General features: G+C 47.7%; 1 protein-coding gene across 28 annotated transcripts in view; it reads left to right on the top strand.

Moving 5' to 3' along the window:
• The window catches only part of Sun1 (Sad1 and UNC84 domain containing 1), a 49,276-nt gene extending 29,090 nt beyond the window's left edge, over positions 1–20,186 (top strand). For 7 of the 28 annotated variants that reach the window (XM_017321156.2, XM_017321160.2, NM_024451.2 and 4 more), the window contains 17 exons: positions 100–291; positions 1,120–1,185; positions 1,474–1,584; positions 3,818–3,916; positions 4,248–4,341; positions 4,862–4,920; positions 5,034–5,179; positions 5,839–6,078; positions 6,996–7,082; positions 8,226–8,269; positions 9,175–9,286; positions 11,580–11,834; positions 12,290–12,374; positions 15,676–15,791; positions 17,040–17,207; positions 18,417–18,509; positions 18,765–20,186. In XM_017321156.2, coding sequence (XP_017176645.1) covers positions 100–291; positions 1,120–1,185; positions 1,474–1,584; positions 3,818–3,916; positions 4,248–4,341; positions 4,862–4,920; positions 5,034–5,179; positions 5,839–6,078; positions 6,996–7,082; positions 8,226–8,269; positions 9,175–9,286; positions 11,580–11,834; positions 12,290–12,374; positions 15,676–15,791; positions 17,040–17,207; positions 18,417–18,509; positions 18,765–18,878 — 2,081 coding nt within the window. In that variant the 3' untranslated portion in view covers positions 18,879–20,186. The remainder of the gene's footprint in view (positions 1–99; positions 292–1,119; positions 1,186–1,473; positions 1,585–3,817; positions 3,917–4,247; positions 4,342–4,861; positions 4,921–5,033; positions 5,180–5,838; positions 6,079–6,995; positions 7,083–8,225; positions 8,270–9,174; positions 9,287–11,579; positions 11,835–12,289; positions 12,375–15,675; positions 15,792–17,039; positions 17,208–18,416; positions 18,510–18,764) is intronic. The other 21 variants (XM_017321171.2, XM_006504767.3, NM_001256118.1 and 18 more) reach the window with 12 other exon arrangements.
• The last annotated feature ends 2,127 nt before the right edge of the window (positions 20,187–22,313 follow it).

The raw sequence follows: 22,313 nt of genomic DNA on the forward strand, positions 1-22,313 counted from the left end.
TGCTTTGCAACTTGGCTTTTCTTAAAAGTTTGGCCATCTGGTTCATTGGGTAAACAAGTCTATGAGAAGAAATGACGCATGTTCATGGTTTTCTACTAGGCGGAGTGTCCTTTTACCTGGATAGGACTCTGTGGCTGGCCAAGTCCACCTCCTCATCCTTTGCATCATTTATAGTTCAACTTTTCCAAGTGGTTTTAATGAAGCTCAATTTTGAAACTTACAAATTGAAAGGCTATGAATCCAGAGCTTATGAATCACAGAGCTATGAGACAAAGAGCCATGAGTCAGAAGGTATTTAAATATTTTTTTTTTCTCCTTTCTCCACTGAATCATGCTTTCAAGGTGGAGAAAGCCCTGCTTCTTCTGAGGCTCTTCTTCATCTTCTGCGGGCTCCATGCTGCTCTCTCAGCTGGTTTCTGTGGCTCTTCTTCCTGTGGGAGCTTGTCAAGTGTTGATGTGGACTGTGTACAGTTCAGCTTCCTGAAAATGGGTCAGGATTTAGGCTTTAGAATTTTATTATTGTATGCATAAATACTCATGGAGTTCAGAGGACAACTTTGTGAAGTTGTTTCTCTCCTTCAGATTCTAATGGCTTTAAGTTTTTAAAAAAAGTAGGGATGGGGGCTAGAGGGCTGGCTCAGCAGTTAAGAACACTTGTTGCTCCTGTGGAGAACCTGAGTTTGGGTCTCCACACCCACATTGGAGGTGTATACCCACCTGTAATTCCAGTATCAGGATCTGAGACCCTCTTCTGGCCTTCGGGTGTACCTGCATGAATGTACATATAATTAAAAACATAGTTAAATAAAGTAAAGAAAGTTAATGAACTCAACTTTGACTTTTGCTTATTACTGTTAAGCAAAACCAGTTCATTTGCATGACATTTAGAATCCCACCTGAGAGAACTTTTAGGGAAGCCTGTCTTCCCCTGTGGTTGCTAATGCGTATTCACAGCCTGCAGCTTTCCGGGTTTCCTGCTGCCTGTGGTCACCTGTGTGGTGAGAGCCATCAGCATCTCTGACACTCCTGAGGCATGGTCTCTGGTCACACTGGCTTTATAGGGCATCTGGCCCTCAAGCTGACTGTGAGCTTCCTAAGCCCCTTCTGCATGTGTTGCAGCCCATCTCGGTCACTGTGGGAGGATGACTGCCGGAGAACTTTCCAGAGTGGACGGGGAGTCCCTGTGTGAGTACAGCTTCCTCTTTCAAGATGGTGCTGGTCTTGGAGGACCCCAGCCCCATTGTAATACTGGGCCTCCAGCCATGCAGAATGAACAGCCCACCCTAGCTTATGGCTTCACTGGCATGGCTGGTCTGGCTGCCGCCAGCTCTCAGTACTGGCAGTGAGTCATCCCCAGACTGTGCCTGCTGTGATTTAGGGGATAGTTTCCTAGGTTTTCGAACCTTCTGTGCAGTATTCTGATTGAGGTTTGCATGTTAACCTGTCACTCCACTCCTTGTCACCACACCACAGGCGATGACTGTAAGGGGAAGAAGCACCTTGAGATACACACAGCCACCCACTCGCAACTGCCCCAGCCACACAGGGTGGCCGGGGCCATGGGGCGCCTCTGCATCTATACAGGTTATATCTTGTACCTTGTTCTATTTGTTCTTGTTGAAAGCGCTGCTGTGTTTGGTTTATTTACACTGCCAGTGTCAGAAAGCACTATAGGAGGTGACAGTAAAAAAACAGCTGTGGGGCTGGAGAGATGGCTTAGCAGTTAAGAGCACTGACTGCTCTTCCAGAGGTCCTGAGTTCAAGTCCCAGCACCACGTGGTGGCTCACAGCCAGCTGCAATGGGATCTGGTGCCCTCTTCTGGTGTGTCTGAAGATAGTGAGAGTATAGTCATGTGCATAAAATAAATTTAAAGCAAAACCAAAACTCAGCAGCTGTGGTTTAGAGTACAGAGAACCAGCTGGGCATGTTGGCACAAGCCTGGGATCCCAGCACTCTAGGGACCAAGGCAAGAGGACTATATGCACTCAAGGCCAGCATAGACTATACAGAATCCCTTTGGAGCACTTTGTAAATTTATTTAGTATGGGTTCACTGATACTTGTGTTGGCAAGTGCTCTTTTAAAAAAAAAAATTATTTAATATATTTAAGTACAATGTAGCTGTCTTCAGATATACCAGAAGAGGACATCAGGTTCCATTAGAGATAGGTGTGAGCCACCATGTAGTTTCTGGGAATTGAACTCAGGACCTTTGGAAGAGGAGTCAGTGCTCTTAACCGCTGAACCATCTCTCCAACCAGACAAGTGCTCTTACAGTGACTTCCCAGCCCCAGGAAGTACCCATAGAGTGTGTTTTGCAGCCCTGCCTACAACTATAGCAGATACTATTTGGGAACAACTCTAAGTCAACATTTTTTGGTTTGGTTTGGTTTGGTTTTGATTTTTTAAAGACTTTTTTAGTTATTTATTTTATGTATATGAGTACACTGTTGCTGTCTTCAGACACCAGAAGAGAGCATCAGATCCCATGACAGATGGTTGAGAGCCATCGTGTGGTTGCTAGGAATTGAACTTAGGACCTCTAGAAAGAGCAGTCAGTGCTCTTAACTGCTGAGCCATCTGTCCAGACAGATTAAAACATTTTTAATCCTTTTAAAGCCACACCCCTTATTATCTGTTGTGTTGAAATAGAAACGGTAACGAGGGCTAAAATGCAGATACTAAGTGACAGCCAGCAGCCAGGCTATGGTAGCCACATGCCTTTAATACCAACACTTGGGAGGCAGAGGCAGGTGGATAGCTCTGAGTATAAGGCCACCATGGTCTACAGAGTAAGTTCTAGGACAGCCAGGGCTACACAGAGAAACCCTGTCTGCCAGCAATCACTGGAGAAAACGGAGAAAGTAGACTTAAAAAACCATGTGGTTGATAGCATGTACATACAGTTGCTTAGATGGCTGAGGTAGCAGATTGTCAGAGGCTAACCTGGCAACATAAAACTGTCTTAAATGGGGCCAGCATGAGGAAGTGGTAGGTTTTCTGCTCTGTGTTGAATGCCCATTCATTTTAATACTTATCCAGTGGAGCTCTAAAACTTTAGTCTACTGGGACTTGGGGGGTGGGGGATAGTGGAGGTGGGTTTAAGTTTTGTTTTTTTTAGGCAGTTTTTTGTGTAGTCCTGGCTATCCAGGAACTTACTCTGTAAACAAGGTTGGCCTCCTCAGAGGTCGGCCTGCCTCTGCCTCCCAAGTGCTAGGATTAAAGGTGTGCACCACCACTGCTCCAACAACTTCAGTATCTTACTACCTTCCCACTGTGAACATTTGAGGCACCACTCATCTAGAAGGTCATGAACACCTCCTAGACCCCCTGATAGTATGTAGTGAAGAGGTACCTGCCTGCCTCTCTGTTAAGCAATTGATGGTAAGCTGGGCATGGTGGCACATGCCTTTAATCCCAGTACTTGGGAACTTGAGAAGTAGAGGCAAGTGGATCTCTTGTGAATTCTTGACTATCCTGGTCTATCTAGTGTGCTCCAGGACAGCTAAAGAGTGGGTCCCAATCTCAACAACCCCCTTCCCTACCAAAAAACAAAACAACAACAAAAAAACTATGGTGAGTCAAGTATGATGGCTCTTTCACTTGGGAGACTGTTATCTTTGACTGTGTCCTGAGTTCAAAGCCAGCCTGAGTCTAAGTGAGGACAGCAAGGTTTTTTCAAGAAGATGTGAGTGTCCTCCTGGCTTAGTACAAGAGGGAGTTTGTATACTGGAAACCTTGCTCACTCTACTGTCAGGATGTGCTGACCCCTACAATCTGTTTCACAGTGCCCTCTGCTATGTCTTCTCTGCCACAGGTGACCTCTTGGTTCAAGCACTGCGAAGGACTAGAGCTGCCGGGTGGTCTGTGGCCGAGGCCGTGTGGTCGGTGCTCTGGCTGGCTGTCTCTGCTCCAGGTGGTTATGTGGCTTCTGTGTTAGCGCTCTCACAGAGTCCGGGGCAGCGATAAGCAATGTACTAGAGCAGGCTGGAGCTTCCTGCCAGGTCCTCACTGTGACATGCTTGCTGTCTGCTTCGGGGCCGTGGCATCTTGTGTGGGGTGTGTGGACCTCAGGCCGCATGATCCATAGCCTGACCTGCATGGCAGTGGTGCTTCCCTCTGTCCGTCCTGTGTGTAGCTGGTGGCATTCACTCTTCTCCTGCCTGTGGCTTCCTTCCCAGAGACACCCGGCTCTGTGCTGCTTCTAAAGCGTCTTTCATGAGACCCCTTGCTCTCCTCTCTTGTAGGGAAGGCAGCCTCGGGAACCTTCTGGTGGCTAGGGAGCGGCTGGTACCAATTTGTTACTTTGATTTCTTGGCTGAATGTCTTTCTTCTTACCAGGTAAGAAACTGAGGGTGAAGGTCTTAGCCAGTGTTGGGGGCTCCTGTGTCAAGGTCGGGGTGCCATGTCAGCATTGGAGCCTATGCTTGCATGGGGTGGTAAGCAGCTATTCTGTATTAGTTGTAGGAAGCTCTATAATGGCTTGGTTTACATTTGCAGTGTCGGCATCAATATATTGTTACATGTTTTACAACAAACCTTCCTATTTTGGTTTTTCAAATTAATGGAGGTGGAAAAGGCAGCTACCATCGTTAAGTACTCTGGATGAATGTAAAAGCATACAGATGGAGGGCCCAGTCAAATCCTATGCTCACACCCTAGTCTAGAGCAGTTCTCTGGGTACCAGCTCACCAAGGTGGGTGCTACCCCTAGGACAGGGCCTCAGGCCCTCTGTGTTTTTCTTATGGTACAAGGTAGCACCTCTCAGGTGGCCAAGCAGGGGGTTAGTGTATGCACAGGTGGGCAGAATGGCATGCCACCTCTGTCTTTCCAAAGTTAATGGTTTCCTCTCTGTTCTTAGGTGCCTTCGAAATATTTGCAAGGTTTTTGTCTTGCTCCTCCCACTCCTACTTTTACTAGGTAAGACATGGCATGGTGACCTTCAGAGACCAGCACATGCCCACAGTGGAAACAAAAAATCTGAATACATTGGGGCATGTGTACATTTGCATACAGCTATCTTTCCTCCCCAGGTGCTGGTGTCTCCCTGTGGGGCCAGGGAAACTTCTTCTCACTCCTACCAGTGCTGAACTGGACGGCCATGCAGCCAACACAGAGGGTGGACGATTCCAAGGGCATGCATAGACCTGGCCCTCTTCCCCCGAGCCCACCTCCAAAGGTAACCAGCAAGAGAGGTCTTGGTGATACCATGAGCATGTGTTCTTTAAAGCTTTTCATGCCACTTTTGAACAGCCAATCTTAGATTCTGCCTTAGGGGAAAAGTATTTTTGAGCAGACTTTCACTTTGTAGGATGGACTAGAACTCACAGAGATCTATATACCTGTCTCTGACTCATAAGTGTTGGAATTAAAGGCGTACTCCATGCATAGCCCTAAAAATGTAAAATAATAAATTAATATGTGTACATATATACATATATGTATATCACATATAAAATAAGTAAATATGTGTGTGTGTGTATGTACACACCACAAGTTTTATAGCTTTTCAGATGCAGAATTATATTTTCCATCGATTATATAATCCACTTGATTATGAGTGTGAACACAACATGAGAGTAGAAAGAATGAACCAGAGAAGCCGGACGTGGTGGCACACGCCTTTATTAATCCCAGCGCTTGGGAGGCAGAGGCAGGCAGATTTCTGAGTTCGAGGCCAGCCTGGTCTACAGAGTGAGTTCCAGGACAGCCAGGGCTATACAGAGAAACCTTATCTCGAAAAACCAATTAAAAAAAAAAAAAAAAGAATGAACCACAGCCCCTCATGTGCCAGAGGGTCCCTCTGGTTGTGACTTCAGCCTCCTGGTTCCATCTCAGGTTGATCACAAGGCTTCCCAGTGGCCTCAGGAGAGTGACATGGGGCAGAAGGTAGCTTCTTTGAGTGCGCAGTGCCACAACCATGATGAGAGACTTGCAGAGCTGACAGTCCTGCTTCAGAAACTACAGATACGGGTAGACCAAGTGGATGACGGCAGGGAAGGGCTGTCACTGTGGGTCAAGAATGTGGTTGGACAGCACCTGCAGGAGATGGGCACCATAGAACCACCTGATGCTAAGGTAAGGCCCAGAAACTCCTTTGGACCTGTTGCACACATTGCTCCCAGCCCATGTGGTGCCTCTCCAGTGCAAATACCTCCTGGCACAAGGAAACAGAGAGGGACCAGGACAAGATCTGCCCTTTGGGCACATCTTTGGTGCCTTAATACTGCCATCAAAGTCCTTTAAGCATTGCTACCACCACCCAGTGGTGTCAGCACCCGGCGGGTAACGAGTTCATCTGTAGCCTGATCTGTGGGTAGGGTGGAGCCCCTAGTCACCTTAGTGACTGGGTCTACCAGGCTGAGGACCAAGCCTTCAACACAAGGTGACATTTCTTATCCACAGTGTAACAGAAATCTTTTTTTTTTCTTGTGATGTGGTGCTGGGGTAGAATTAATCCAGGGCCTTGTTCATGCTAAGCAAGTGCCCATGGAAAGAAACCTATTTCACTTGATGCTTTCGTTGATTATGGCCTTAATGAACCCAGAAAGGTTGGGTTAGAACTGAAAATCCTCCTGCCTCAGGGGTGACAGCGTGGCACCATCATCCTGTCCCTAGTCGACTACCTTCTGAATCAGGGACCTAATCACATGATGGAGCCTTACTATGAATGGTGCTTTTGGATGTTGCTAGTGAGTGTGAACAACCATGTATTTCGTATGGGTAAGAGATGGTAGAGGGATATGACTGTGCCCTGGGTCTTTATCCATGGGGGTTTACTTTAGAACTCTGAAGACCAGGAAGCCCACTTCCTATATAGAGGAAGCTGCTAGTATGGTTTCTCTCAGGTTTGAGACCTCCAGCCAGAGACAGGGGCATGGCTAGGTCCTCAAGATGCTATAGCACCCTGTGACTACAGTAAGAGTTACTGGCCTGCCCTAATGGCATATACGCGATGCTGAACTCTCAGCCACTCGTTCTGTATTCATTCTCAGACTGACTTCATGACTTTCCACCATGACCATGAAGTGCGTCTCTCCAACTTGGAAGATGTTCTTAGAAAACTGACAGAAAAATCTGAGGTATTTATTGTTTTGGGGGGGGTGTGTGTCTGTGTGTGTCTGTGTCTATGAGTGTGTGTGTGTTTACTTGGTGGGTACACATGCATGGGAGTGCACACATGGAGACAAACAAGGAGGGGATCCTGCCCTGTTACTCTGCCTTTTTTTTCTTTGAGACAAGGTCTTTTACTGTGCCTTCTTTCTCCACTTCTTGGAGCATTGGGTTACTGGCATGTATACAGCCACACTCAGCTTTTTACGTGAATGCTGGGGTTTTGAACTTAGATCCTTATCCACCCAACCCTCTCCCCAGCCCTGAAGTATTTGGACCTGCCTTTATAACTGGAGCCCTCCAAGAAAACACTGAACTCAGACCATCAAGCTTGGCACAAGTACCTTCACCCACTGAGCCCTTTTACCAGCTCAAACCAGTTTTTAAAATAAAGATCAACTGGAAGCCAATACTCTTAAAGGCCTGTAGCCAGAGGGTCTTGCTGTTGATCTGTACAACTGGAAGAGATGTCTTATGGTTTTGTTTTCTGGGCACTTCAACTCTGTTGCTTAACTGCAAACCTGACCAAACATAAGTGGCTGTGCTGGCTTTGAAATCCAGTCACCTCCTGCTCAAGAATCCCTATGATATCACTCAACCTCCACCAAAAAGCTTAGAACATGGTTTGCATCAAATCAGCGTGAGTGGGAGAGGCTAACTATTGTGTGCTGGTAAACTGGGTATTGCTATAGGTCTGCAGTGCCAACCATGTGACCCTTGGTAGATTTTAGCACGTTTAAGGCACAGGACCTAGCTAGGCATGGCAGATGCTTGTGTGCTCACTGAACTGAACTAAAGCATGAGTTACTGAGTCAGAGTAAGTAGATTAGCCCATGGTCTCTTGGGGACCAGCTTCTCCTTCCTGATTGTTGATGTCAGGGAAGTTGAACTGAGCAGGAAGAAATTTTGCCTCAACTCGTCACGGGACCCAGAACACATTTGACCTGAACACTCTGACTCCGAGTCAGAAGGAGGCCCAGACATACTTGATGCCTTTGCCCAAACATCCAGAAGCCTGAGACTCATCATTTATTATGTGAGGTATTAAGTTACTTGGGCATGATTTATGAACTCAATGCGTAACTGTTTACAAAGTATCCTCCACTTCCCAGGCTATCCAGAAGGAGCTGGAAGAAACCAAGCTGAAAGCAGGCAGGTAGGTGACCTCAAGGAGCTCTGATTTGTCTCCCACGGTACTCTGCTCATTTGGAGGCTGTTAACTGTTTACTGGGTATTAGGGTTCAAATCATCACTTGCCACCTGAAGTTACCAGCCTTGGGGTATCTTTCTGGGAATCCTCTCAGGCCCATGCAAGGGACAGAGGCCCTAAGGAATTAGGACTTTCTTTAGACAGTACATAGCTAGGTCCCTTCTTGGCCATGAGGAGTCACCTGTGTTCTTGGGGGAGTCCCTCTGCCAGGAGCCATTCTCTGTCCCCGACTTCATTGGCTCCATCGGTGTCTGAACAGACGTGCATTTAGGCCCAGCCCAGCCTTGGTGCCCAGCAGCCATGCATCTTTTTTCTATACCACACTTTCTGTACCTAGTGCTGGTGGTCCTTATGCCTAGCATTGTATCTTCTGTGTACACTCTGGGATTGTGTGTGCCTTTGTAGCTGCTGAGGTGGATGTGACTGCGTAGCAGCTTTTGCTGGCTAAGGTGCTCTCTGCATATGGTGTGGGACAGGAGGGAGTGTGGTACACTTTGTTCTTGCCAGACCTGGCTTCAGTTAACACTGACTTAGTGTGTGAATGTGTAGATGCAGAGCATTTACATGGAGAGAACTGTTTCTGCTGGGCAAAACAGTGTTCATCTCACAGCCCCTCCCCAAAGTCAGCCAGAACTCTTACCCTGACATCACCTTCCATCCCACTGTCCACCCCATAGACATAGAGCATAGAGCTGCAGATTCAGCCTCAAGGCTACGGGTAGACATCAGCTTGTTTCTGGTCTGTTGGTAATTTTGAGGACATAGACATGTTACTTTGTTTGGAGGTGAGGCTTTCTCTGAGTGCATCTGGGCCCTGACCCCTGTCTCCCTCCCCGGTTGATGACTTCCAGCAGGGATGAAGAGCAGCCCCTCCTTGACCGTGTGCAGCACCTAGAACTGGAACTGAACCTGTTGAAGTCACAGCTGTCAGACTGGCAGCATCTGAAGACCAGCTGTGAGCAGGTGAGTGCTGGTGTTAGGAGACTGCTACCTTGAAAAGAAAAGCTCACCTGGCTGTGTCAGAGTGATTCATTGTGGCTGCCTTCAAAACTTTTTTTTTTTTAAAATGTGTGTATCTGCATGAGCAGACAGATAGAGGGACATGAACAGAAGTCAGAAGAAGCCATCACCGGTCAATTCCCATCTTTTAGAGCCCATTTCCTTGGAGGCAGGGTCTGTTCTTGAGGCCATGGCTAGTATCTTGTCCTGGCTGGAAACCAGCAGGCCCTGGCAGTTAGTCTTATTTCTTTTCCCTCAGAGCCGGGGTTATAGGCAATTGTCATGTGGTGATGGGTCTGTGTTCCAGTCCTTAGTGAAGAGCTCTTCACCAAGTCATCTCTCCAGCCCTACCTTTTTTTTTAGTTATATTTTAAATATTTGTGTGTGTGTGTGTGTGTGTGTGTGTGTGTGTGTGTGTGTGACTGTGCAAGCACATGTAAGTCGCAAGAATGTAAGAATGTGCCAGGTGCACGCCTTTGATCCCAGCACTCTGGGAGACATAGGCAGGTGGATCTTTGAGCTGGTCTACAGAGTTGAATTCCAGGACAGCCAGGGCTACACCGAGAAACCTGTCTTGGGGTGGGGTGTGGGGATAGATAAGAAAGTGGAGGTCAGAGGATAATTTGGAGGAGTTGATTCCCTCATTCCACCAGGTTGATCCTGAGAACCAAACTCAGGTGGTCTAACGTCAGGCAGGCACCTTTACCTTCTGAGTTTTTCTCTCTTTTTTTTTTTTTATTTTAAGTTTGTGACTGTGACAAGGGCAGGTGGGAATGGAGTGGCATACAGCTTTAATCCCAGCACTCTGAAGGCAGAAGCAGACAAAGTTCTGTGAATTCCAGGCCAGCCTGGTCTACAGAGTGAATTCTAGGACAGGATAGCCAGGGCTACACACATAGAAACCCTGTCTAGAACCTAGAGGCTGATTGCACAGTGACCTACAGAAAGGAGATGTGTGCTCTGTGACCCCCACTGAGTCTACTCAGCAGCTCCCACCACCCAGCCTCACAGTGAGGCCTGGGCAGGCTGTCATCCTCGCTGTTCTTATAAACAGCTTGAGATCTAGCCTGTTAGGAGGCTGAGTCCCTATGTACCACATTCTCCACCCCTCAAAAAAAGTGTTTGTTTATTATTGTGATGCTGGAGATGAACCTGGAGTCTTAATAGGCCAGGCGAATGCTCTGTGACCAAACTGCTCCATTTATACTGGAATGTTGTAGAAATTCTCAAGTCACACATTGATTGACTCCTGACTGTCCCAAACCCAGCAGCGTAGCACAGTCACACCTGAGCTCACTCTGCCTGATCACACAGTACAACTGACATGTTAGGGATTATGAGAGAGAGAGTGTGTGTGTCTCTATGTTCCTGTCTGTCCGTCCACAGTAGGCCCCCAGAATGCTTTGCCACTTGCCCATCCATGTCACAACATGCCACAGATGTTGCAAGGCCCATTATCCTAGGTCTATTGAGAATGTAAAGAGCCACCTTATTGGCAGAATCCTCACAAGCCATGTTTAGACCATAGATTAACATGTCTGGATAATGAGCTCAGAGACCAGGTAACGGGTGAGCTTGGTTGGGATAACAGGGTGTGTGGACAGGAATCTGTCTCCTGTGTGCACTACCCTCCCTGGGTGCTGGCAGGCTGTGTCCAGTTACAGATGCACTCTTGGGTATTGTCTTTTGAAATGAATAGAGATGAGCAGGGATCAGGTGGTCCCAGGAGACTGAGGGAGGAAAAGTGCTTAATGTGGCTGTTTGAGGGGACAGAGAACAAGGTTGAAGGTATGGAGCCCTGCCAGCTTTGTGGTAAGAAGATGCATTTCCTGGGCTTTGCCCTGTGATTGTTTCGTTGGAGGCAAAAGAATTTTGTATGTGGTACATAGGGACTCGACCTCCTAACAGGCTAGATCTCAAGCTGTTTATAAGGAACAGCGAGGATGGCAGCCTGCCCAGGCCTCACTGTGAGGCTGGGTGGTGGGAGCTGCTGAGTAGACTCAGTGGGGGTCACAGAGCACACATCTCCTTTCTGTAGGTCACTGTGCAATCAGCCTCTAGTTCATGCAGCACTCTAGTTCATTCCTAGTCTGTTTAGAAGGTCCCAGAGGTTTGGGAAGAATCTTAAGTTGACTATGAAGGAGGCAGTTGTACTGCATTGTGCCCTGTGTCTTGCAGTTCCTTCTGGAGCTGAGTTGAACAGTTGGCTCCTGCAGTGCCACCTGCACACTGTGTATTCTTCCCTCCACCTCACCAGGCTGGGGCCCGCATCCAGGAGACTGTGCAGCTCATGTTCTCTGAGGATCAGCAGGGCGGTTCCCTCGAGTGGCTATTAGAGAAGCTTTCTTCTCGGTTCGTGAGCAAGGATGAGCTGCAGGTGCTCTTACATGACCTTGAGCTGAAACTGCTGCAGAATATCACACACCACATCACCGTGACAGGACAGGCCCCGACATCCGAGGCTATTGTGTCTGCCGTGAATCAGGCAGGGATTTCAGGAATCACAGAAGCGGTAAGTAAGCAGACAGGTTCAGCCTCCACCACAGACACGGAATGTGTGTGCCAGTGTTCTGAGAACACGATGTACTTAACCTTGCCCCAGATGAGGCACGACTGCTGCCACCACTGCGAAGCATTCCTTAGCTTTGCACTGAGTGAAGCCTTTTGTTCCAGGGCTTCCCATATGCCTGTGCGCTTATAAACTTCCAGCTGTGTGCAGTTTCCCTTAGTTGTCACATCCTAGCCCTGATGTCCAACTCACCCTTCCCCAATGATGGTGACAGTGCCCAGGACACCCTGGCTCTTGTACCTGCTGTGAACTCACATGCCCTAGTGATAAGAGTCTGGTCCTGCCCTGCTCATTTCCTGGATGGAATGTAGTATGTTTGTGTCCCGCAAGCATAGGCATGCAAGGTCCTGAGCACTTGCTTGTATCATTAATGCTCATTTTTCCTTCTGGGCCGCCAGCAAGCACATATCATTGTGAACAATGCTCTGAAGCTGTACTCCCAAGACAAGACGGGGATGGTGGACTTTGCTCTGGAGTCTGGAGGTGAGTAACCAATAGAAGAGGTGAGCAGGAGCATATGAGACCAGGACAGGAATCTGGGCAGGACTACAAGACACTGCCACCCGTTCCCACTACCCTCAGGGTTTTCTTGTGTAGTCCTGGCTGGCCTGGAACTGAATCTGTAGACCAGGCTATCCTCAATCTCAGATATCCTTCTGTCTCTGCCTCCCAAGTCTGGGATAGAAGGTGCGCACTACAACTGCCTGACCACAGCCACACTTTCAGTATGACAGTAGAGTATTATTCTGGATGAGGTCCAAGAGTTTATTCTTCCTGGGAAGAAGTTGCCCACTGGGGTGTGTAAGCTGGGCTGCACATTCACAGGACACACCCAGGCCTAGCCTCAAGTGTTATAACTGAGGGCTGTTTGCCTTGCTTCCACAAAGTGGGGTTTATCATTTTAGGGAAGTCACAACTGCAGGGCCTTCCCATGTGCTTGTGCATTTGGGATTGCACACCTGGGTGAGACCTTTAAGCCCTTTCTGGAAATAGAATGCAGACACCCGCATCTTAGGAGGCTCTGCTCCACATGCCATGCAGAAACGGAACTTCTAGAAATTAGGACTTGCAGGTGAGATGCAGACTGATACCAACATGCGCTCCCTTCCCCCTCTTTTTAAGATTTATATATTTATTTTATGTATGTGAGTACACTGTCACTGTCTTAAGACATACCAGAAGAGGGCATCAGATCCCATTACAGATGGTCATGAGCCACCATGTGGTTGCTGGGAATTGAACTCAGGACCTCTGGAAGAACAGTCATTATTCTCAACTGCTGAGCCATCTCTCCAGCCCTCTGATACAAATCTTTTTGTTTTTTGTTTTTTTTGGTTTGGTTTGGTTTTTCAAGACAGGGTTTCTCTGTGTAGCCCTGGCTGTCCTGGAACTCACTCTGTAGACCAGGCTGGCCTCGAACTCAGAAATCTGCCTGCCTCTGCCTCCCAAGTGCTGGGATTAAAGGCATGTGCCACCACTGCCTGGCTGATACCATCTCTTAATGAGCAGTTTTTAAAAGTCATTTAGATGAGGAGGCTCTTTGAGAAGAGTAAGCAAGTGGCTAACCCCACCCAGCCCTAAGAAATTGGCTATTCCCACACTAGTAATAGGCTCACACTACGCTGAGATGGCTCAACCAGGGAAGGAGTGTGGGGTGCCCAGTTGGATGTAGACATTGTTTCCCTAATTTAAGCAGCCTGTAATATGCTTGGTTATGAGCCTGGCTACCATCACTGGTGGGCCATCTCCATGTGGTATGAGGCTGTTAGTGTGGGAATAGCCAGTTTCTTAGGGCCAGGTGGGGTTAGCTGGTTGCTTACTCTTCTCAAAGAGCCTCCTGGTCTAAATGACTTTTATTTTTAGATGATTTTAATTATATACTTTAAAATGAGCTGATAGCAGAAATTATATTTAGATCAGAGGTACTGAATGGCTGTTTGGGTTGGCAGCTGTCACTATTCTGGGGCCATGTTGGAGCTTGTAGACTTATGTCACCAGCTTAAATCCCCTGAGGCCCCAAGAGGTTGCCCCAGCAGCTGGTCTTAGATTAGGGAGAAGGTGTTTAAGAAGTTTGGCCAGTGTCCAGGAGCTCAGGTCTCCATCTGCAGTATCAGAGCCATGTTGTCTGCTGTTTTATTATCCACTGCCCCTCCTCCTCTGCATGTCAGAGACAGCACTGAAGCTTGACTGAGGTAGACTGAGCCCACGTGCTCTAGAACTGGGACATGCTATGTCTCTGGGAGACTTCCTCAGATCCCCCCCTTCTTTTTATGTTTTATATTTATTTCATGTTATGAATATTTTGCCTGCCTATATGTATGTGTGTACCACATGCATGCCTGGTAAATATAAAATCAGAAAATAGCAAGAGATCCCTTGAAACTAGAATTATGGATGATTCTGAGCCACCCAGTGGCTGCTGGGAACAGAACCTATGTCTTGACAAGCACAAGTACTCTTTAACTGCTCCTCCAGCCCTGACCTCTTAGTTCTTATTGGCTAATGTCCGGGCCGCCTGCTCCTCCAACAGGGCTAATGTCTGTCCCCTCACCAGCTAGTCCTTTTCCCAGGGGGTTTGGCTAGTGGACATTTGTAACAGAATGGCCTGTGTTGACTAGTTAGGCAGCCTCTGGAAGTTACTTGTCCCCTAATACCAGTGCTTGACCCTTATTCAGGAAACCATTAACAAGTCTTGGATAGCCACTGTCCCTCGTAGTTACACACACACTGCTGTGAAGGAGTAAGATGAACCAGTATCAAAGACAGCCCACTGAGTTGCTGAGTGCTATGCAGTGATTGGCTCTGGTGGTTACTGGAGGCTGAGGAGCTGAGAGCAGAGGAAATGGTGCTGGGTATTTACACTGTGAGGCTGTGCTGAGTCCTTAAGGTGTGCCAGCCCCACAAATAGAGGGATGCAGTGTGTATGTGTTTGGGTCACATGCATGGTTTTTCTTAGAATTTATTTTATGGGTATAAGTAGTTTTCTCTGCGTGTGTGTCATTCTACAATGTGTGCCTGGTGCCCTTGGGGTTTAGAAGAGAGCAATTGGAACCCTTGGAACTAGAGTTACAGATGGTTGTGAGCCATCAGGCAGGTACTAGGAACTATACCCAAGTGCTCTTAACCACAGAGCCATTTACTAATTTTTGTGTTTTAATATATCAGTTAAAAAAATGAATGCAGGCTGGGAAAAATGGCTCAATGGGGAAGTGAGGACCAGTTTGGATCTGAAAACCCACATCAATTCTGGGTAAGCATAGCAGCCCTATAGCTCTGTTGGTTGGATGGCAGAGACAAAATCCCCAGAGCAAGTGAGTCTGGGAACTCAGTTGAAGCATTCTGCCTCAAAGAATAAGATGGTGGGCAATCGAAGAAGACTGCTATTGTCAACGTTAGGCCTTTAACTCTAGCCCATCCCTGTGCTCACACAGATGGGGAAAAAAGTCCACTTTGTAACAAAAGCAAAAAGATAAGGTTGATCAAGGTTCCTTTTACAAGTAGAGCAAGTGCTGGGTAGAGGGATGGGTTTGGGGGCCTGGAGAGATCGCTGACTGGGTAAGAACATTGGCTGTTCTTCCAGAGGCCCTGGGTTTGATTCCAGCATCTATTTAGTAGCTTACAACATCTGTAAGCCTAGCTCCAGAGGATCCAATTCTTGCCCTGTGGGCATCAGGCATGTATGTGGAGCACAGACATTCATGGAAGCAAAACACCCACTGTAGCCTCCAGGTGTCACTCCCTGGCATGTTGCAGTCAGGTGTGACACAAGTGCCCTGTGTTCCAGGTGGCAGCATCCTAAGCACTCGGTGCTCTGAGACCTATGAGACCAAGACGGCACTGCTGAGCCTGTTTGGGGTCCCACTGTGGTACTTCTCACAGTCACCTCGAGTGGTGATCCAGGTAAGCTGCAGTTCACAGGGCCCTGCACCTTAGGCCCCCTTCCCCCACCTCCATGAAAGTAAAAAAAGCATTGAGAATTGGTAGGACCCTAGCACTCAGTGTGCAGCCTCACTGGGAGGCACCCGGCCACACTCCCAAGTTGCTCCTGGCCCTGCACATGCACTCATGCAGCCTCTTCGTGTGACTTGAGACCCTGGTGGTGTGAGGCTTCCTGGTCCTGCTGTGTGGCTACAGGGAGGAGAGCTGAAGGGAGCATCAGAGGGCCACAGAGCCGTGCTGGTTGCTTTCTGCCTGTGCTGTCTTGGGTCCCAGCCAACTGAGAACAGCCACTGTGTCCCCAGACATGGAGCATCGGCTTCGTCTGCACTGCTGTGGCTTGCCTCTCAGCGGAAAGGGAACATTTGAATGGACAGGACTGAAGCAGTTTCCAGTATTTTTCTATGAAGCCCCAGTGAGTCTCTCTGACCTGTGTACACAGGCTCAGACTTTACAAATTCAGGAAGTGGAGTTTTTTTTTCAGCAGACCTGAGACTGAGGCCCCTACTGCAAGAGCCCACCTTGCTTTCAGTGTCTTCTAGCCTAGTCTGGACTCCAGCTCCCTATGTCATCACAGATGACCCTGAACTCCTCATCCCAGGATCTCTATCTGTATTTGTGTCCACAATCATCTGTGTGGTCCAAAAGTAAAATGGAAAGTGCCAGAAATCAGGAAGGTGTGTCATAATGCAGGGCAATGAAAGACAGTGAACCAAGCTTTGGAGCTAGAGAAAAACTAAGGCAGCTGTCACTTTGAAATGTGTCTGTTGAGTAGTGCGACAGGTGACTGTGTGTGGGGCCCTGGCTGTCATGACTGCAGGCTGAAGCGCTCCCGGCTGCCAGTCAGGCTGTGAGGTTTACCCAGCAGACCCTGGGCTTTGTGCATCTCATTCACCTGGATATAGGCAATGTCGTAATTTTTAATTTTTCTCAAAAACTGGGAAGACTGGATTTTTAGCTTTTCATTTGTGCCCATGGAAAATTAAAAGGCCTGGTATTCAGTATGGTATAGACAGGTCTCTGCTGTACACTCTATTCTGCTGTCCTTTTGGGTTTCATGGAAGCCTTGCTGCATAGGCACATGAGTATACTATTGGCATGGCTATTAACCCCTCTGATTTTTCTAGAATTCATGTCCTGGTCCTGTGATCCAGATTTGGTTCTCATGACAAGTCCTGTCCCAGCCTGAGTTGTACTGTTCTCTTTCCCTAGCCCGACATCTACCCAGGGAATTGCTGGGCGTTCAAAGGTTCCCAGGGGTACCTGGTGGTGCGGTTGTCCATGAAGATCTACCCAACCACATTCACCATGGAACACATTCCAAAGACACTATCACCCACTGGTAACATCTCCAGTGCCCCCAAAGACTTTGCAGTCTATGTGAGTACAACATTGCTGACACTCTGGAAACAGCTTTCTCCTCTCCACATTAGAGAGACATTTCCTTTATCCAGAGGGTTATGGTTTGAGATTATTTCCTGGGCAGCCCTTGGCCCTATCCTCTTTATCCTTCTAAGTCAGCATCACTGGAATGTCACACTGCAGTGCTAGCACGGCAGTATGCTGTTCAGTTCATATATCTTGAAAACAGATCAAGTTAGACACTTAACTTATGACTTATATCCATCACTTTCATTTGTCCACTTAGCTTTAACAACTGTGAGGTATTGAACTAAAAAATGCTATTTTGCCTCAAACATGCTAGGTAGGGGCTTTACCATTGAGCCACACTCCCAGCCCCTCACTGGGGGATTCTAGGCAGGGGCTCTACACTGAGCTACACGCCCCAGCCCCTCCCTGGGGGATTCTAGGCAGGGGCTCTACCACTGAGCCATGCCTCCAGTTCCTCACTAGTAAGCTCTAAGTAAAAGCTCTGCTGAGCTACAGCCTCAGCCCTTGAGACAGTCTTGCTTGCCATGTACATGTTTGTATATACTTTGGGGGCACAGTTAAGGCCCTTTAGTGGTTGTGCACAATGCTTGTGTTCAGCCACTTTGATCTCTTATAGCTTTTGGAACTCACCACCTCTCTTAGTCATATTTCACTGTCAGAATCCTGTTGTCACTCTCCATTAGTAGTTAATGCCTGCTAATTGCCTTTGAAGCCCTTTCCCATTATAAAGTCCTTTACATTTCCTCTAATATAGACCCCATCATTTTAAGCATAAGTGACATGTGGTAGCCTTAGGGATGGTGACTCTTGCCCACCTCTCCAACCATCTGTCTACAGATCTTCTCACACTTCTCACCTTGCTGCAGCCTGTCTGCTGCTCACATCCTGCTTATGTCCCTTACTTGCAGCACCCAGAGTCTGCACAGGAGTTTTTGAGGGCATCTGGGCTGCGAGGGTGCTAAGAGTGATCACATCACCTCATCACAAGCTGGCCCTGTGTTGGCTAAGTGCATATTTCCCTAATGGGAGTAGCCATAGTTGCTCTTGAATGATTGTGGGTTACAGGAAGTGAGTGACAGTGTGCCTGTCCAGGGAGGGCCTCTTCAGGTCTTTCTCAGGGAGATAAGTTGTCACTCAGGAAAGCAGGGCTTGAGTAGTGATTGGTGTTATCTCTGTGATAACACATGGTCATTGCAGGGACTGGAAACGGAGTATCAAGAAGAGGGGCAGCCTCTGGGACGGTTCACCTATGACCAGGAAGGAGACTCACTCCAGATGTTCCACACACTGGTAAGCACAAGGATCTGTCCTCTCTCGTTCATGCCTTTGTGGGGCAGGCATATGGAGACAATAGTGGGGATCACCCCATGGCCAGCTCTGTGCCTCAGTAAAAGACCAAACACGCTAGTCCATGAGTCCCAACTGCTCTTGAGGCTTATTTGGGATATGGCTGCATCCTGTTACATATCCCACGGGGGCAAGGGATTGGTGGTGGTGGGTGGTCTCTGACTGCTAATGTGAAATAACTTATTCTCTTAACTTCAGGAAAGACCTGACCAAGCCTTCCAGATAGTAGAGCTCCGGGTCCTGTCCAACTGGGGCCACCCTGAGTACACTTGCCTCTACCGGTTCCGAGTCCACGGAGAGCCCATCCAGTAGAGCACTCCAGCCATGTACATGTCTGTATATACCAAGACGCCATAACACTGGAACTCATTGAGAAAGAGAGCACGTGAGCATAGGAACTTGTCAGCCACCCTTCAATAAATGTGCTGTGGTCCTGAGGACGTGCTGAGTCCTCTGAGGCTGTGCGTGTGTTCTCAAAGCCCAAAAGCCGGGGAGGCTTTTTTAATTCATTTGAATGTATGATTCTCGGACACTCCTTTTGACTTAGGGATTTGCTTGAATGCATAAAGTCAAGAAGCAGATAGGCTGGCAGGTTTCCAGGCTCCTGACATAAAGGCTGAGAGCTCTGCATTGGCCATCCTCTGGATGTCAAGAAGGCAAAGTCCCATCTGCTAAACCCACGTTTCTTTCAGGGAAAACTGTTGCTCTGTCTTCAGTCTGACCCCTTCCAGGTTCCCTGGTGGGGAGAGGCTATGTCATAGACTGTCTGCTTTGAGCTGGGACTCCTCTGATTCCCCAGGGGAGTAGATCGGGCTTTGCAGAAGAGCAGTGGGGTGTGCACACCATGAATGGTGCTCTTGGGTCTCAGCCAGGCCGTTCCTGGCAGATCACAGAATGGACAGGAACCTTGAGAAGGGATGCTCTGCTGTCCTTGAGCTATGAGTCTCTGCTGAAGGGGGAACACTAAGGTGGTGCTAGTGGCTGCCACTCTTGGTCTTTATCACAGCAGCATTCTGTGCTGCCCTTGGGTTTGCCTCTACACCATTATCAGCCCTTCTCACTGATTCAAATTTGGGTATATTTAATATTTAGACTTTTGTGAGTAGACTTTATAACTGATACATCATCTGGACACTTAAAAGTGTTTAGATGTCTTACCTAAAGAATTGTTAAGTTTCATTGGTTAGACAGCCTTGGCAGAATACAAAGCTCACCTGCTGGGGCTCAGAGTTCTGGGATTTCTCGCATGTTGCAAGCAGCCCTTAAGACAGTGGCCCAAAGCACATCCCACTCCATAGGGTTAGAGCCACTGCCTGTGTGGCCAGGTTGTGTGGGATGCACACATTTTGCATACTCAAGGTTACATGCAGAAGTCAGAATTTCCTATATTAAACTAAATTGGGGAATTGGGGGTGGAGATATTTCAAATATTTATTTTTAAAGATGCAAGATAGGACTTTGTGCAATGTATTTTTGTAAATGCTTTTCAAAACACTTGTCTTTGGTAGTGCTTCTACTGCCACTAAATTAAGATGCTATTGAGATGTTTAAATAAAAGAGTTAATTTTTAAAAGTGCATGTGCGATTTCAAGTGATTAATAAAAGTGTGTATTTCTTTTCTTGGCTTGTCTTATCTCTGCCCATGTGAATGGGAGGGATTGCTAGGTTGTGTGCTTGAAGAGTTCCTGCTAAGTCCTGCAGGCACTGCCACTGTCACTCAAGCCTCCGCCAGCCTCTTCCTGCTTAGAGGAATCCGCTCAGAGACATTCCAGTCAGGCTCAAAGGAAGTGGGCCCAGAGGCTTTGGGTCTGGATGTGGTCACAAGGCCCTGAGCTCAGCTTCCAGAGCCAGAGCACCTTTCTACTACAGCCTGCCGAATATATTTTTGGAGCATTTTTCATACCTTTTAACAGCTCTGGTTCCTACCATGTATACAGAAGTGTCACGTTGATTTAAGCATCCTCAGTTCATAGGCTTTCCTTTACTTTTTTTCCCTCTCACCCTAAGACAAGGTTTCTCTGTTTAACCCTGGCTCTTATATCTTAGAACTCACTCTGTAGACCAGGCTGGACTCGACGTCCAATCTGCTTGCCTCTGCCTGAGTGCTGAGCCCACACCATGCAGCTGTTTCTCTGTCTCTTTCTCTCTCTCTCTTTTTAAAGATTAATTTTATGTATATGAGTACACTGTAGCTGTCTTTAGACACACCAAAAGAGGGCATCAGATCCCATTACAGAAAGTTGTGAGTCACCATGTGGTTGCTGGGAATTGGACTCAAGACCTCTGGGAGAGCAGTAGGTGCTCTTAACCACTGAGCCATCTTTCCAGCCCCTAGCTGTTTCTGTTTTAAAGAGAAGCCTGTTACTAGGGCTTTGCTCTCTTGAGGACCTGCTAAACATCTTGAGAGAATTCCAGCCAGGAGGGTAGTGCTCACCTTTAATCCCAGCACTCAGGAGGCAAAGGCAGGTGGACCACTGTAAGTTCAAGACTAGACTGTTCTACATAGCAAGTTGCAGAACACTCAAACAGAGCAATATAATAGGCCCTATCTAGGAGGGGAAAAAGTTCCAAAAAGAATTTATGACAAACTGTACTACACTGTCCCATCCAGACAAGTCATCCCCTGGTCGGACACTCATGCAGCATGAATCACTTGCCCCTTTGTTACTAGGTGTCTGGATCATCAGGTAGAATGCTGTATCCAAGTGGTCCTTCCTTATGTGGTAGTGCCCACAGAGCATCATCCCTCTTCACAGAAGGGTGAGCACGGTACTGTCAGAGTGTTGGGAACCAGCAAAAGACATTTATTCTAAGTACTACCATCTTGTTTTCAGGCTCCATTTAATCATATCAAGAAACCAAGCTCCCAGGCCCTAGGGGAGCTAGGGACTTCCCAATAGCTTACTTTGAACAGCTTCTGTTGTAAGGAAATAGTTGTCTTGAGTCCAGACATCTCGAGGACAACTTCATCTTGCTGGCAGGGTCAAACTAATGTTTATGTTTCCAGGCCTAGGAACCAACCTATCCTGATACAGTGGGAACGCCCTTGTCCAACCCCTTACGACGGATTATGATTAGACAGTGCTACAGCCTGCCCACCCACCTCCCCCTTTCTCTATATTTTCATCCTTTAGGCTGTACAGTATTCCCTCAGGGTTTTACTTCAGCTTCATCTGCTCTGCGGCCCTGACCAATAGCGGCTTGATTACCTGCGTTGACCTGGTGTCTTGAGTTATGTTGGTTTTAGGTTGGATTTAAGCGGACCCCACAGCAAGAGATCATGTTTACAGACTCCTTAATCTGTTACCATGCTTTCTGCTTGCACATGGGTGTGGTGCAGAAAATGCTAGTCCAGCTGGCCCGGGTGCAGGCATAAAAAGTAGGTAAGTTGAGGCAGGAGAGTCACAAGTTCAAGGGCCAGAGTAAATGGAAGGCTGAGAGTGTGTAGCTGACAGAAATGAACGCCCTGAACTTCATCTCCAGCATCCAAACTCATTATTTAAGGATATGTGTAGGGTTTTGTAACCTGAGTTTTGGATGCTGTCAGAGGACAACTCTGACCCTGGCCAGCACCTCCCATCCTCCCCCAATTAATCATGACCTTCCTCCCTTCTCTGCTGTCACCTGCTCCAACCACAGCCAGGTCTTCTTGGAGACATTACAGGTTCTAGCCTGAGCATACTGCCCTGTCCCAGATGTCACTAAGGATGACTGCCACCTGGAGGGGCACTCCCCGGGCAGGTGTGA

This window comes from Mus musculus, chromosome 5 (assembly GCF_000001635.26).
Source record: "Mus musculus strain C57BL/6J chromosome 5, GRCm38.p6 C57BL/6J".
Taxonomy (NCBI): domain Eukaryota; kingdom Metazoa; phylum Chordata; class Mammalia; order Rodentia; family Muridae; genus Mus; species Mus musculus.